General features: G+C 43.4%; 1 protein-coding gene across 1 annotated transcript in view; it reads left to right on the top strand.

Moving 5' to 3' along the window:
* Positions 1–16,932, top strand: part of TGFBR3 (transforming growth factor beta receptor 3) — a 399,166-nt gene that overhangs the window by 309,407 nt on the left and 72,827 nt on the right. Inside the window, exon 14 of the mRNA XM_069232346.1 lies at positions 6,489–6,530. Coding sequence (XP_069088447.1) covers positions 6,489–6,530 — 42 coding nt within the window. The remainder of the gene's footprint in view (positions 1–6,488; positions 6,531–16,932) is intronic.

Below are 16,932 nucleotides of genomic sequence, written 5' to 3'. Positions count from 1 at the left end.
ATAGAATAAGAAGATTATACTGGGTTGCAAAGAGGACTTCCTTTAAAATACAGAAACCTCATGTACATTGATTAGATGATGGCTGAGAAAAGACAAAGATCATTTGATGATGGTAATATCCTGATGAAGTGGTTCATCCTCACAGTGTCCACACCCTTAGTGTTGACTGGGCAGAGCATCAGATGGTGAGCTGCGGCACAGAAACTGATTGTAAAGATTATGAATGCTTTGCCCCAGACAATGCCACCCTCTGCATTTTCAAGGAGAATGTGTCAATGATATTTTAGAAAACTCATTAAACTTGGTGGTTTCTTATGGGACAAAAACAGGATATGTAGCTTGTGTTGCTGACAGTTAGCTTCTAGTGACAGTATGCTATGGTGGTAGTGTGCTTTATAAATAACATATAACATGTCATGACATATTGTCTATTTGAATTACGTCTGTCTTGCTACTGATAATAGTAGCAAACACTTGTAGTGATCTGTGAATGGCCATAAGTTCTTTCCAGGTGGAGGCATGAAGTAGTTCTATTATTTACCCTAGATCACAGCAGATTTGACACCCAAGATTACTCCCCAGCCAACCCGCTGGCATCTGCCATGGTAGCCACTGAAATAGGAGTTCAGAGTACTCTGATGAGACTGCGAAACAGAAGCTATCATTTTACCACGTGGTGGATCCATCAGGAGACAAGCAATATATATGCCAGCAATACAGGTTTTCAGATCTGTGCAAGATTATAAATCATGGCCCAGATGCAGCTGCGCCTGTAGCATCATGAAGACACATGCCACCTGTAGAGTGACAAAAGCACAAAGCAGCACTTCGATTGAAGTCTTTTGAGAGGACCACTCATATGTAATACTTGCTGCTGTGCAATTAGTCTGTTCCTGTGAGAGGGTGCGTCCTCCGGGAGCAATCTGGAGTGCACTCATGTAACCTGGAAGCATGGGGATCGGGCAGAAAGACCTATAGCTGCAGGTCCTGGGAAGGTGCAAACTGAGGCTGGCAGATATTCTGGAGAAATCCATGATGCTGCTGAACTACGTGCACAAGTTCTGTGGGGTGTTTCACCTTATTCAGTTCAGGTGCATAATTTAGCCAATTATCGAAATATGGGTGCAGTATCATTACTCTCTGTAGTACCATTCCCACAGAGGGAAGCAGAACCATGGTAAATAATCTTGTTGAGAATCTGAGGCCAAATGGACTCAGTAATAGCTGTGAGTGGGTTCCAGGTGCTAACAATTGCAGGAATTTCTGGTGCCCCACGTTCTCTGGAAAAGAAGACTGGGATTCTGGAGATTGATGATTTTCAATGACTAATAATGGGAATTATTATGTTATTTTAATCTCTGTCTTCAAATATTTTGTCTGTATGAATCTGTTGATCCCCTTTAGGTTTATAGCTAAGCAAAAAAAGCCTGAGTTTCTTTTTTTATGAAAATAAAATAACTTGCATAGTCTTCTAGACACTCTTCTCTGCATGGTACTGGTGCCACCACCAAGTTCTGAATCGGCTCGAGCATAAATGCCATGGTCACCACCCTTCTGGCAGGTCATGAGACTAGTGTGTCGTAGGCCAAAGTTGGGCAACAGTGGCATTAACCCAGTGGGATTATTTTTGTTGATCATTTCTGACACACATTTGTCTCTAACTGAGCCTCTCCAGGCCACTTTGGGGTTAACTTGAAAAAATATGCCTAAAATGGACAATGCTAGCAAGGGGTCATGCAAAGTGTGCTGATGATATCTGGAGGGGGGTTAGAGGCAAGATTTTCCGGCATGCCTTTAAATGTGTGACCTTGACTCATTCATAATGTAGTGGAGGGATGATGTATTTGATAGGATTGTTTCCCTTTTCAAAATATATAGATTTATGTTTTAATGACTGTTTTTCAAAGGCTTTTGAAGTACTTTGAAGACATTTTCTCTGATCACCAGAAAGAGTGTGCCCCTTATGGGGTAACATGAGCATAACGATTTTTGCCCATGATGCCCTTTCCAACCCCTGACATGAACATGCTCCAGGGTTAACAGCAGAACTTTTTTACACACGGATGACATGCTCAGATCACCAAAGGACCTGTCATGCCTAATTTTGTTTTTTGGTTTTCATGATATCCAAGAGCTTTGAACAATTCCCATCACCTTGTAGTGCAATGCAAATGGATGGTTAGTCTTTCCTAGAGGATAGAGATGAAGATATTACATAGGCTGTTGTTCTTATGTTCAAAATAAGACCTGCATATCAGATCCTGATGATGATCTCAATCTAGATTATCTATCACAACCGATTTCTGGCCAGATACAACTGCACACTTATAGGATCCAGGAGGAAACACTGAGGTGTCTCTTAAAGTCACTCTGTCAAGAGGTAGTGATCAGTCATCAAAAGTGGCTACAATTCACTCCCAAGATAATTCTGTTCCCAGAGGAGAACATCCTTTACTTCTATCTTCACTTTAAGCTCTGATTTGAGGCAGTGGTGAAACAGATGAAAGAGGAACTGAATGGATTGGGAGTGTCTTTCCTACTAGGAACCCTAAGATTGATGCTGAATTAAGCCATCACTCCCTGCAAAACTGGCTCCAGACATATTTGCCTTTCGGTTTATGGTCTACATTCAGGTCATCCTAGTAATCATACTCCATAAAGGACATGCGGGAGGTTATCAAAAATACCTGGACAGAATGAATTAAAAATAGAAGCAGGGGAGGGTACCAGGGATGGGTTCCCTCTTTCTTGGACTTGTGCATTGTTGTGAAGAGAGACCAGACCAAGGTCTGCAACTCCAACATCACGCTCGACCTACCTCTCAACTTACCTATCTTTCAGAATCTAGTAGGAGAAAGGGCTTCATCATGGCAATGTTTGGCTGAACTCAACCTTCCCTTGATTTATCTATGCTTAATTATACTACTCTTTGCCTTGCATAGGAACCCTTACAGTCTTTCTTAAATAGTGCCGAGGCAGAAATCCATAGTCTGGTCACAAAATACAGGCACACATAGTTCTGATAGTTCTATAACCCTTTCATGTTGGCTGCACTGTACAGCTAGCTAAACAGTTATGCTCAGATGGTGCAGGTCTACCCTTTGTCTTTCAGCATACACTCAGTGCCTTGTGTCCTCACGTAGGACGTGGACCCCCCCTTGATTGTGCCACCAGTGGCTTAACAAAGGCCCCCGCACCTCAGTTGGATCGAGATCCAGGGGGGCCTCTCAGCACGTGGCCCGAGTGAGACCGGAGGGGGGGGGGGTTCATATATATATTGAAAGGGTGCCCCCTCCAGTTTCGTTAGGCCACTGTGTGTCACCCCACTGTAGGGGTAGGGTTTGCTGGGGGAAATAAATGCCGCCTGTAAAAGAAGTGAAAGTGCACATTTGGATGTCCTGTTTATAGTGATATACTCAGCCTTACGATGTAAAGGGGATGGGGAGGTAATGAGAGCTAATATAGTGGTCACTGAGTACTACATTATTTATAGATATTGGCAGTCAAGCAAGAACATGTGTTGGTTCTTTTCCAGCCTTTCCGCATTTCTGGGCGCATGTGCTTTTCCCAGTATAGTTACCCATTTTGCGTGTTTTATGGGCCCAGAAGGAGATTATTTCACTTTCGTGATTCGTTTGAGTATCTTTATTTTTATCCTTAGCTTCGGCCACTCCGTGTGCCACTAGCGACTGATTCAAGAAATAACTAATTGAGACAGTTTCACTCGGAGCTGCTTCACTCAATAAGGCAGAGAGACCCCTTAACCTGGTCACAGCTGGATGAGGATTGGGTATTGTTGACTGTTTTGTCCGGAGGGTAATTGAGCATAATGGGCCACTTCAGCTTCTCCGAGGGTCTCGAAGAGAGCCAAGAGCTTGCATTCCCCCCGCGTCCCTGGTGTGCAATCAGACTGGAACCGGACCCGGCCAAAGTATGCGCACTTCACGGCCCCAGGGAGGCTGGGTAATGAGCGCGGTCCGAAAGGGAGTTATAGTCTGCACGTGAGGTAATCACCGAGAACGAGTGGCTCGTGCGCTTCACTGTATTATATCATAAGAAATAACGCAAGAAGTAAATCCCCTGAAAGAAAAGATACTTTAAACAAACGCCAAAAGAACACATTTACAATCATTTCAGCTAAAACAGGATCACAGCTCGGGGCTAGTTTCCAGACATCCCTCCCTCATCCTAGCAAATACGTCTCCGCGTGCTGACACTATAAAGCCCTTGACGTCAGCTTCACGACAATTAGTGCAGCTGGCGCGTTGCCACCGAAGCTTATGGTTCCAAGGCCCACTGCGTCCCAGTAATGGCTGTCACTACCCAACTGGGGGTGGGGCTTGGTAGGCTAATTTTCCATGTTTGCATTAGGACCCACCACCCTCGCTGATCCGATCTTTTTACAACAGATAAGAATAGATTAAATGCATGCTAGAAATCTTGCTTTATACAAAAGGGTTTAATGCCTGCACATGCAGTATTCCAAATAAAGCTGACCTGCCTTTATTTCATAAAGAGGCACACTTTAGATCGTATTTACGCTGGGAGTAGACATTGTTTTCTATGTGTGCCCTGATTTCCTTGGCACCTCACTGACTATTACTCCTCTTTAAACCCTCCCCAACCCCTTGCCTTCAACCCGATTCTATGAAATTTGTAGTTTCTATATGTCTGCCCTTAGAGTGTGTTCCACGCTAGCTCCCATCCCACTGTTAGCTGTCCTATAGAATTGTTTCACAGTAAATGTTCTAACATTGTCATTATATGTTTTTTCAATATGGGAAATAATCGTACATTGATGTATGTTAGATATTTTTTCCAGTCAGACCACGTTATCTTTTCTATTGTTATTTTTCTTTGCCGCCATTACGCCATTGGTGGCGAGTTTATGTTCTACAAGTTCATGCCTATAACTCATGAGAAAGCTACCAGCATTTTGAGTGGTTAATCTCTGTCATATGGGAATTCCCTCCTCATCTCCTACAGTAAGGATAGTAGTCATTGGGTCGCTTGGGATTTGGTGCTCCCTAGCTAGGTTTGCACTATATAAGTTCCCATACATACATTCATTCTACCATGCGTCATTAAATCAAAGGGAAATGGCCAGCTTACCTGCTAACATGGGGGAACTTTCATCACATATGTAGCATGGTCCCGTCCAGCTACATCCTCTCCAGTACATGAGATGACAGTCACTTAGGGTGAGTGGTGTGAGATATCATCCCTAGGACTGTATATAAGTCCTCCAGTTTATGGTGGAGGCAATTTTCTTCTAAATCAGCCTCACAGTGGACAACCCTCACTCACAACCCAAGCCCATTTCCTAAGCAAGGGTAATAGGGTGCTTTCTTCATCACATTTTCTACCTCCAATGATTGCTCAGTATTACAAGGTGTTTGAAGATCCCTTCCCTTTTCTCATTTTCACAATTAGTTCAGATCCTGTAGCTTTCCTGGTCCCCTTCTTTTCCTACTCCTCTCGTTCCCTATTACCTCTCCAGCTACCCCTTGTCCATGTGTAAACTTGAATAAACAGAGGTATGTGTGATCCGTGTCTAGGGATATTGCATGTTTCTTAGAGTGTGTGGGAGAGCACCCCAGAATCTTTGCAGACGTATCATTGTCTTTAAGTGAGACCCCGTGCGACTCTGTCCTTCCTCAATCTATTGATTACCTCTTAGGTCATCGTCCCAGTTCTTGACTACTTTGCCAAATAGTATTTTGTCAGTGCCAGGTGTACTTTTGACAGCCCTTTCCCCTCGCTCCTCTTGTCTTGAAGAGGATCTGATCTGCTATCATTGTTAGATAAAGCCAAACATTCCACTCTTATCTGCATAAGGATAATCTTTCTGCTTTGAGAAACCAAAGCTTAGAAAACAAAAGTCACTTAAGGAGGTACATCATCTTAAAAGTTGCAGTCACTGGGCCCATATCTCATGCTTGCGAGGTTGCAGTATGGCCTTAATATGCATACTCCTCATATGCTATTATGCACAATGGTGTTTTAGCTCTGCATGTGTGCTTGTTTGTAATCCCCATAATCGTCCCCAGAGAGCACTCTAATACAAATAACATACCCACAGGACCCGTTTTACTAGCCATAGTTAGGCTGCTTTTTTAGTTAAAAAATCAATCACCTCTTTTTCTTTCCCACACTCCATGAGTAATGAAACTAAAGATGCCTCTGTTGAGGTGAAAAAGTGAGTCTATTTTATGGAATCTTTACTTCGGAGTTTTTAGAGCAAATCAAAAGAGTACCCATGCTCATCGTTTGCTCAGTAAGAGTCCTTCTTCCCAACAAAATAACATTTTTGACAATTTTAGAAGACATCATAAATTGTTGCTCAGACCTTAGGTGTTCACCAATACAGACGTAGTCCATTACATAGTAGTCACTTTAAAAACTTGAACGCAAATATGGATGTGATTTCTTGATGATTGGCAATTGTCACAGTGGGATGCACTAATTTTGTGTATTTCTTTCAAAAGTAGGCGCACCAACTACAACAGACCGCTCTGGATTCCCACAACGTAAGTTATTTGTTTTCCTCACCATGTTCTTGAGTACACTATCAATCGATTTCTGTTTCATGTGGTTTTCACCCTGGAAGAGCACCTGGTTGTTTTTTTCTTTGTCGAGAAAGATGAATGAATGTTCAATATTAAAAGCTTGTGACCAAGACTGCATTTCAGACTCTAGTTTGTCTGATGACTTTGCTTATTCATTTGGCGGGAAGAAGGCTAGCTAGATGGTCAAACTACATGCTGCTGAGATTTATCTGTATGCAGCTTTCAAGGTTGAACTTCAGTATTTATTTTTTACAAGGTCAACAAATGAGTTTTATTAAGTTGGGTAAAAGAAACACCTTTTATTTTAAATGCCAGAAATACTATTGTTTTCTATGGTATCTAGATTTCGCAGACAGGATATCCGTTACCTTTGTGATGGATTAACCCCTCTGCCGAGTCCTAAATCAGGCCATATGTCATTAAGCTTGATATTAACATTGACTCAATTTGTATGGTAACTTGTCTAGCTTCCTTAATTTATCAGTAATAATTTGAAAAAGAAACGAAGCTTCTCCACTTTTGATATTTCCAACCCCTTAATCATGTTGGAGTTGGTACATTTCCATTGGTTTTCCAGAACCAATTCTCGTTGCAAAGGCTTTACTTCTTGGGGAATTGGAAAGAATGCATGTTTTATTTTGCAGGGCATTAGGGCATTAAAGACCAGACATCTGAGCTTCTTTGTAGGAGCAAAGTCAGCATTTTAAAAAGTGTCAGGCTACGCTCCTGCAAATATCCTCTTGTAGTTTATCTAAGTTGCATTACGCTGTGCATTGCCTGTTGTAAAGTGCAGTGGCGATATTGCACATTTTTGCAAGCATGAAGGATAATTCCAAGATCTCAGTTTGAGAATGAAACCCCTTATTCTGTTGGGTATCTCTTTATCATTGTTACTAGAGGCTTTCCAACTTGTTTTTCTTGACCTGGACAGTGTGAGCCATCCATGTGTTATTCTATTCCTTTAGATAGTATGCCTTCCAACAATAGGGTATGGTACCTTAAGGCCTGCGTGTGGTTGTTTGTCACTGTACAGTATTGTCCTTCAGTGCTATCGTATCAAATGCATCTCAAGGTAAGTATATGGTTACTATTTTTAACTCCACTTACACTAATCTTGACAGCCTAGTATAAGTGGAGTTAACAGTAGCTATATACTTGACTTGCAATATTGTGGTAGGTTGGTGCAGTGGATGCAATATTATTGTATTGCCGTCTGTCTTATGCAATATAGTGACCAAGCACCCTGGGCGTAATATAGTGTGGAAACATTCTTAGATCATAGAACTATGAATATATTTATTCTGTGCATGGAGTTGCTCATTCAGGCTGTCTGAAAATTCTCGAAAATGGATGAGTTTTGTTCACTATCTCAGTGTATCTCTTTGGTGTGTGAACTGGTTTGATTTTAAAGTCCACCATATCCTCTTATCCAGGAGTGGCTAGTAGTGCTTGACAATCTTTCTTTGATCCATGGGCATGAATAAACTGACAGAAGATCAGTTGGTTCTTACTTAGAGAACTAAAGTGATGTAATGTTTCAGAGGTGGCCTTCAGGTGAAATACTCCCTAGTCGTGAAACAGGAGTGTGAAATCCTATGTGTCCCTGGGTCACAATTAAAATTGTCTTATACAGATGTGTATTAGAGCATACCATGAATTCTAGTTTGTTCTGTATCTCAGCATGCATGCTATTCCATAAATGCAGCATTTTTATGCTGGGCGGGCACTGGTATAGTTTCAGGATGATCACTGACTACATTGTATGTAAAGGTATCACATAAGGATATGAACCATCTAACTCTCCACCGCCTCTCCAGGAATTTTGATCAGTTCTGGCCAAATCTTTAAACTTTCCTGTTTTGCTAAATCCGTCATTGTTTTTTGTTTCTCTTAGTACTCCTAATGCCAACATGCCCTCTGGCAAATGTGCACATTAGAAATACTAGATATAAATAAATAAGAGACATCCTAAAAGTAGGAATCAAATCTGGCCACCTTGACATATGTTGAACATAGGTTTAAAAGATGAATTGTCTATTCACAAAATGTGCATTGGTACTATTGTCAGAATAATTGATGCAAAAATGAATGACAGTTGGATTTAAGGAAACTATTCTAACTTCTTCAACACTTAATAAATTGTTTAATGGTGACGTCTCTTGGAAGGCGGCCCTGCTCCTTTTGTACTTAACTGGGGTGTATTGCTCTCACAGTGAGCTACTGTTCTAGCGCTGCCCGCGTCAGTTCAGGAGAACCGTTGCAGGCAGAACCCTCAAACATAAGACTTCACAATTGTGGCATTGTCTGGTGATGGAGTGCACTTCCTTGTGCTTAACACAAATAACAATTGCGCATTATCTGTTTTTAAATCTTTATTTTTTCATATGCAGTATTCTGTGTTGGCTAAATAGGGCAACAGGCAGCACTTTGTTCACTTAACTAAAGCACTTTTAACACATTTTTGGCACACATAGGGCCTGATTTATACTTTTTGATGCAAACCTGCTTTAGCGCAAGTTTGCATCAAAAAGTATAGCACCGGCTAGTGCCATTCCAGTGCGCCAGCCAGGCGCCATAAGGCCCAGTTAGCATCAAAATACATGACCTTAACTGGGTAGAGGAGGTGTAGGGAAAACTGGAGGTTGTGCATGAAAGAATGGCGCTAGTCAAGTTAGAGCCAAAATAATGACTCTAACCTGACTAGCGCCATTGTTAGATGCTGTAGGAAGTTAGCTCTATATATACTATCTCAAAGTGAGAGATAGTGTGCACAGAGTCGAAGGGTTCCCCTTAGAGGTTGATAGTGGCAACATTAGATAATACTAATGCTCTATTTTGTGGTAGTGTGGTCGAGCAATAGGCTTATCAGAGGGTAGTGTTAAGCATTTGTTGTACACACACTCGCAATAAATGAGAACACACACTCAAAGACTTAACTCCAGGCCAGTAGGTTTTTATATAGAAAAATATTATTTTCTTAATTTATTTTAGAACCACAAGATTCACTTGGCATATGTAAAATATGGAACTTTGAATTAAAACAGTAATGTAGACATTTTTGGCAAAAATGGCAATAAGCTATTTTAAAAGTGGACACAGTGCAAAAATCAACAGTTCCTGGGGAGATTAGTAATAGATAGTTTTTCAGGTAAGTGAAGCACTTACAAGTTCAGTCTCTGGGGCATAGGCAGACCACTGTTGGGGGTTCAAGTTAACCCTAAACACCCAGCTACACAGAGCCGGTCAGGTGCAGAGGTCAAAGTAGGGCCTAAATAGCATAAGTGCCTATGGAGACCAGGGGTGCTTCGGTTCCAGTCTGCTAGCAGGTAAGTACCTGCGTCCTCGGGGAGCAGACCAAGGGGGTTTTGTAGAGCACTGGGAGGGGTCACAAACAGGCACACAAAATATACCCTATAGCAGCACAGGGGTGGCCGGGTGCAGTGTGCAAATTAGGTGTTGGGTTTTGCATTGAAAGCAATGGAGGGACCCAAGGGTCACTCTGGCGATGCAGGCAGGGCATAGGGGGGGCTTCACTGACCAGACACTGACTGGGCAAGGATGAGGGCCACCTGCTGGTCACTTCTGCACCGGTAGTTGGTTTCTCTCAGGCCTGGAGGCTGCGGTGCAGAGCTTCTTCTAGGCGTCGGGTTCTTTGTTACCGGGCAGTCACGGTCAGGGGGAGCCTCAGGATTCTCTCTGCAGGCATCGCTGTGGGGGTGCAGGGAGGTCGTCTCAGGGTGTCCACATCATTGGAGTTACCTGGGGGTCTTCTGGACACGAGCCGGGGGCATCGTTTGAAGAGTGTTGGGGACTCACGCTTCCAGAGTGAGGCTGGAGTCCCTTTAAAGATGGTTTCTTTGCTGCTGTTTTGGACAGAGCTGCTGTCCACGTGAGTTTCTTGATCCTTTGGTTGCAGGGCAGACCTCTGGGTCCTCAGGGGTCACTGGTCCCGCTGGATGTGTCACTGTGCAGGTTCTTTGAGTCTGGAGACAGGCCGGTAGGGCTGGGGCCAAGTCAGTTGTTGTCTCCGTCGTTTCTGCGGGCCTTTCAGGTCAGCAGTCCTTCTTGTTGTAGGTCGTCAGGAATCTGGTCTCCTGGGTTCAGGGTTGCCTCTAAATACTCAACTTAGGGATGTGTTTAGGTCTGGGGGCAGTAGCCAGTGGCTACTTTCCTTGAGGGTGGCTACACCCTCTTTGTGCCTCCTCCCTGTGGGGAGGAGGGCACATCCCTAATCCTATTGGGGAGAATCCTCCAAAACAAGATGGAGGATTTCCTAAGGCAGGGGTCACCTCAGCTCAGGACATCTTAGGGGCTGTCCTGGCTGGAGGGTGACTCCTCCTTGTTTTTCTCATTATCTCCTCTGGGCTTGCCGTTAAAAGTGGGGGCTGTGTCCGGGGGGGCGGGCATCTCCACTAGCTAGAGTGCCCTGGGATGCTGTAACACCAAGCTTGAGCCTTTGAGGCTCACCACCAGGTGTTACAGTTCCTGCAGGGGGAGGTATGAAGCACCTCCACCCAGTGCAGGCTTTGTTCCTGGCCACGGAGTGCACAAAGGCACTCACCCCATGTGGCTAGAAACCCATCTGGTTGTGGCAGGCTGGCAGAAACTGATCAGACTACCACTAGTAGTTGGACTGGTATACAGGTGGCATCTCTAAGATGCCCTCTGTGTGCATTTCTCAATAAATCCCACACTGGCATCAGTGTGGATTTATTGTGCTGAGAAGTTTGATACCAAACTTCCCAGTATTCAGTGTAGCCATTAAGGAACTGTGGAGTTCCTGTTTGACAAACTCCCAGACTATATGCTCTTTATGGCCACCCTGCACTTGCAATGTCTAAGAATTTGCAGCTATGCCCTCACCTGTGGTATAATGCACCCTGCCTTAGGGCTGTAAGGCCTGCTAGAGGGGTGATATACCTATGCCACAGGCAGGGGGTTGTGGTCATGTCACTCTGAGGGGAGTGCCATGTTGACTTTTTTCTCCCCACCAGCACACACAAGCTGTGAGGTGTGCATGTGCTGAGTGAGGGGTCCCCAGGGTGGTGTAATACATCCTGCAGCCCTTAGAGACTTTCCCTGGCCACAGGGCCCTTTGTACCAGGGGTACCATGTACAATGGACTTATCTGTGTTCCAAGGCTGTGCCGATTGTGGAGACAAAGGTACAGTTTAGGTAAAGAACACTGGTGCTGGGGCGTGGTTAGCAGGGTCCCAGCACACTTTCAATCATAACTAGCATTAACAAAAGGCAAAAAGTTAGGGGGTAATAATGCCAACAGAGGCATTTTCCTACAGATGCACAACCCCCATGGACATGACTCCTGCTAAGTAAAGACAGGAGTCATGTCCCCCATCCCAGTGGCCATGCCCAGGGGCCTGGCCATTGGGCACAGTGCCATGTAGAGGGGCCCAAGTTAGGCCCCCATATGGCACTTAAAAAAATAAATAAATACTTTCCTCTACTTATCTATACTTACCTGGGATGGGATCCCCATCCTCCGATGTCCATTTGGTGTGGGTGGGGGTGTCCCTGGGGCCTGTGGAGGGCACCTGTGGGCTTATTCCATTGTGTTCCACCATGAAAATAGGTCACAGCAAGCTTAGTGCCATTATTTAGGCACGCCTCCCTCCCGTGCGTGATTTTTGCACAGGAGGATAAATAAGGCACCTGGGCCTTGGAGTAATTTCTTGTCTGGGAATGTCTACCTTGCATCTCATTGGCACAAGGTAGTTTTCCTCAGGCAAAAAACTACTTTATCTCCAATATTTTGGTGCTACACATGTCCAGCGCCAAAATATAAATATGAAGTTAAGTTTGCTCCAGATTTGCTTTAAAAAAATGATGCAAATCCGGTGCAAACAGAGTATAAATGTGCCCCATGATTCTTTCTGCTTCTATTCTGTATTGAGATTTATCTGGTCGTTCGTGATTCACAATTTCTCGCTTACGTTGCCTTTCATAGTAGCTCAAGTGAGCACTCGTAGCAAGGGATTCGAAATTAGGTTCTAAAGAGACAATCTCATGAGCAGCAGCACCTAACATGTTTGTCAAGCCCAAACTTGGCCTTTTTATTCCACAATTTGTCTTGTTTCCAAAGTGAGCTACTGTAATCAAAGAATTGCAACATCTGAAACCGTGATTTGGATGTCCTCTTTTGGTGCCTAGACCCATTCATGCTGCACCACGAATGAAATTTCATTCATAAAGCTTGAACAGTGATACTCGCTGTTCTGGCGCAAAATGAACAACTAAAGCTTATAAAAAAAGAGTTACTGACGTAATTGGCCTAATCTGTATAAAAGGTACACCAGGAAAATATCCTGTGCAAAGGTTTAGTGTCACTGAACACGTGGCAATCCTTTGGCCAAAATAACCTACTGGGATAAAAAGATCTACCATTACAAAGTCCACGCCAGAAATAGACACTTTTATCACGATCTTGGCTCACCTAGTCTAAATGTCTACAAATGTCAAGGACTTTGTCAGGAGCTAAACATTTTTGAAAAACACTTTAAATTTTAAGCTGGAACTTCTTGTGAGTGGTGTGTGGGTGCGTTTGGGGGTGCTCTGTCTTTCCAAAAGGGCATTTGACTGCCCTCTGCAGAAGATCCCCCGCTCAATGCGTTTTCCAAAGTACTATGGTCTATTTGGGGTGTATTCACATCTTTCCGACAATGCTTCCTAATTCCAGGAAGGACTCTGGCAAAACAGCCTCAAGTGTGACTATGTAATAACCATTTCAAAACCCCCTTCTGGACCCTAGCATTTAAATGACATCCCCATTCGTTATCACCTCATTCCACTGTTCTGTGCTAACAGAGGCTTAACGATTTTTTAGTATAGATATTTATTTTCTTGTATTAAACATAACGTGGTGACCACAAATAATACAGACAAAATGTCAGTGGGCTTGTATTAATGGCAGTGCCTTTGCTGAAGCAGTGACCTTATCTACGAGAGGCTGTTGTTATTTTCATGATGTAACAGACGAGCAGATCAAAGCTACCTACTAGAGATACATTCTGACATTGGCATAGCCATTTATACATATCTAATAAATACGTATATATTTCTGTTTTGGTTTTATGCTCCTCTTCTGATTGGTTGAGAGAGACACGTACTCCTCAGTTGGGTGAGCCAAATATTGTTTAAATGATTGTCAAGCCACAAAACCTTTTAGTTTGGCATCCCTGCGCCATATGTGTATTTCCCCTGTGAATGACTATTACATTTTTTCTCTGATCCATCTATTTAGCTCAGGCCTCACTGCCGCCATCTGACTGATAGCTACTTGCTTTCTGAACTGCAGCAGTACAAATTTAGTGCCCTTTATCGCACCTTGTTTTTAACTTTGAAGGGTAAAATCCCTGTCAAACGCCTTCCGGGATGATTGGTAGAGCTGGATTTGTGCCTATAATGTATGTTCTTTCTAATGGCGTAGAGTATTCTTCTACCAGTGACAGACGTTTCAGTTGTCCTGATCAGCAAGTGCCTTTTTACCACCAGTCATTTGTCACACTTAAATGTCTTTGTCTATCTCATTTCAGGAATTTCAAGTCGAACCATGTAAATGTAATTACCATGTGTTGTAATGTGTCTCGAGGTTATCTCAAGACAAACCTGTAATGGAATGTGATTATAGAATCTTGTTTGAGGCGTTCTCTCTCTTGGCAGTTGCTTGCTGAGCGAGGGAGAGAAAGCACCATGATTGAAGTTCTCCGCTAAATAAACGCATGTACCTGTTTCCGAGGTTGGACTACGCGTTCGTTTCTTTATTTTGGCGACGAGCTCTTGTCAGCAAGCCAAGTTGACCGATCTTAACTCAACGTGGATGCTTGGGACCCACTGGATTTATTGTGCCCACCGACTTCGCAACATCAGTGTATCCTGTTATCGATGTGCAAGGACTTACTGGCTGTACGTATTCTTCTAACTTTGCGGAGTAATTGAACTAAAGCGCAAGCTGTTCCGCAAATGCACTTCGTACTCGTTGCTTACATTGCCTAGCAACCTAGGCACGCCTCGTGCACGCCCTCCACCGTCTTTGGCGGGCATCTTGCGGCGTTGGGGAAGCGAATGCACATGAACATTGAGCGCTAGCGCGTGCATCTCCACTGTTGCTGACGTGGCTTAGGAACCGGGACACGCATTGCGCGTGTTGGCGGCCATCTTAGAGTGTATCTCCACTGTTGTTGACGTTGCTTAGCAACTGGGGCACGCATTGCGCACGTTGGCGGCCATCTTGGAGCGTTGGGAAAGCTCCCATTACTTCATATGCACATTATGTGCTAGAAGACAACGAAATCGCCAGCAATGTTCGGACAATCTTGGTTTGAGAACCATGCCTTCAGCGGTGATAGGCACACCTTGTTTCTCAAATTCACTACAGAATTCATCTGTTATTGTGCCTTCTGTGGTGATGGGCACACCTTGCTTAGAGTAAAAAAAACAACAACAAAAAAAAACAAAAGAAACACTTTTGCGAGACATTGACATCTAAGACAATATGGATAATCCAGCTGCAGCTGTCAATTCCCGCCTCCGTTTTTGATGCACCCAGGAGGCCCACCAATAGAATGGGAAGAGTGGATAGAAATATTCGACAATTACCTTGAAGCTTTTGATGGTTCTGGTTTCTCTTCCAATAGAAAAAGGGCCATTTTGCTTAGTTTCTTAGGTAATGAAGGACATTGTGTGTTCAAATATTTACCTAAAGCGTGTGACCAATCTTGACATCCTATTGACGATGTATTCGTAGAAGCAAGGCATAGGTTGGAATTGAGGTTTGCCAAAACTGAAAATTTGGTAATGTAGAGATTTAAGTTTTACACTCAGTCCCAAAAGGAATGTGAATCTGTGGATGAATTTGTTACTCGCTTGAGGGAACTATCGGTTAAGTGTAGATTTGGGGCTATGACCGAAGAATTAATTGGGGACCAGCTCATTGTACAATACAGAAGTAGGAAAATGCAGGAAAGATTGTGGGCAGCAAAAGATCCTAAATTGAAGGACACCATACAGATTGCTAAGGTTGTTGAGGAGTCTGAGTCATGTATGAAACAGATGGAAAGGAGGGAGGCCAAGTGTTCTGAAGAAGTATCATCGTTGAGGGTGATGTAGCCGTCACTACTAGATCGTCGTGGGGAAAGTTCAATAATAGCTTTTCCAGTGCCAGTAGGTCGGGCAATAAAATGTGTTCTAAGTGCGGTAGTAAGTATCACTCTTCTGATTCAAGTGTCGGCGGTGTGGACGAAAGGGACATTTTGCAAGGGTCTGCAAAGAAAAGGAGGCAGTCAAAGGGAAAGTAGATGTGGTTGTCGATGAGGTAGGAAGCACATTCACGAGCGATAAAGCTGAGAGAGTTCTGTGTGTGTCCGAGTCTGTCAGTGGTGAGGTGGGTGTAAGGAGAATGCAAAGACCCAAAGCTTAGTTTATCATTAAGAATATGCCAGTGGAATTAATGGTGGATTCTGGTTCCTCATACACTATCATTCCTAAAAATCTGTTTCTTCACAAGTGGCCTTCAACTAGATTGTTACCTAAAGACATCAATCCTGGTGGCTATCAGGGTGAACAAATTGATATTATTGGTTACATGCTTACAGAGATAGCTTTCAAAGGGAGGAAGGTTATTGGTAAAGTCTATGTAGCTGAGTCTGGCCATTCCTATTTTAGGATGGCAACATCAGTTTGATCTCCATATCACTATTAATCCATGCGCGCCTAGTCAAGTAATGGTCATTGATGACGTCTCTTTAGCAGATATCCTGCGCGGGGCAAAGGATGTCTTTAGAGAAGAAATGGGGGTACTGAAGGGCTATGTACATTAGATTAAATTGAAACAAGGGGCTATTCCTGTACAACATATGGTCAGGAAAGTGCCAGTGTTGGTCAGAGGCGAGGTCAAAGTACTTCTCAATGAAATGTTGGATAGTGGAGTCATCGAACCAGTGGAGGCCTTGGAATGGCTGTCGCCCATTGTTATCTCCCAAAAAAAAGATGGAAAGTTAAGGTTTTGTGTGGACTTGAGGGGGTTAAACCAAAATATTGTAATAGACAACTTTCCTTTGCCTAACATTAGCGAGTTAATCTTGTTGTGTAAAGGAGCCAAGTATTTCTCTAAGTTAGATCTTAAACATGCTTATCATTAGATAAGACTCCATCCTGCATCCAAAGCTCTCACAGCGTTCATCACTATGGAAGGGACGTATCAGTTTACCCGGATGCCTTTCGGGTTAGCATCTGCTGCAAGCGTTTTTCAGAGAATGATGAGCAACATCTTCAAGGGTTTGGAAAATGTAATGTTCTTCCAGGACGATATTCTTGTTTTTGGCAATTCTATAGCAAACCATAACGCCAC

This window comes from Pleurodeles waltl, chromosome 4_2 (assembly GCF_031143425.1).
Source record: "Pleurodeles waltl isolate 20211129_DDA chromosome 4_2, aPleWal1.hap1.20221129, whole genome shotgun sequence".
In the NCBI taxonomy this organism is placed as follows: Eukaryota; Metazoa; Chordata; class Amphibia; order Caudata; family Salamandridae; genus Pleurodeles; species Pleurodeles waltl.
The sequence above is the reverse complement of the archived record's forward strand: the minus strand, read 5'-3'. Positions and strand labels throughout refer to the sequence as shown.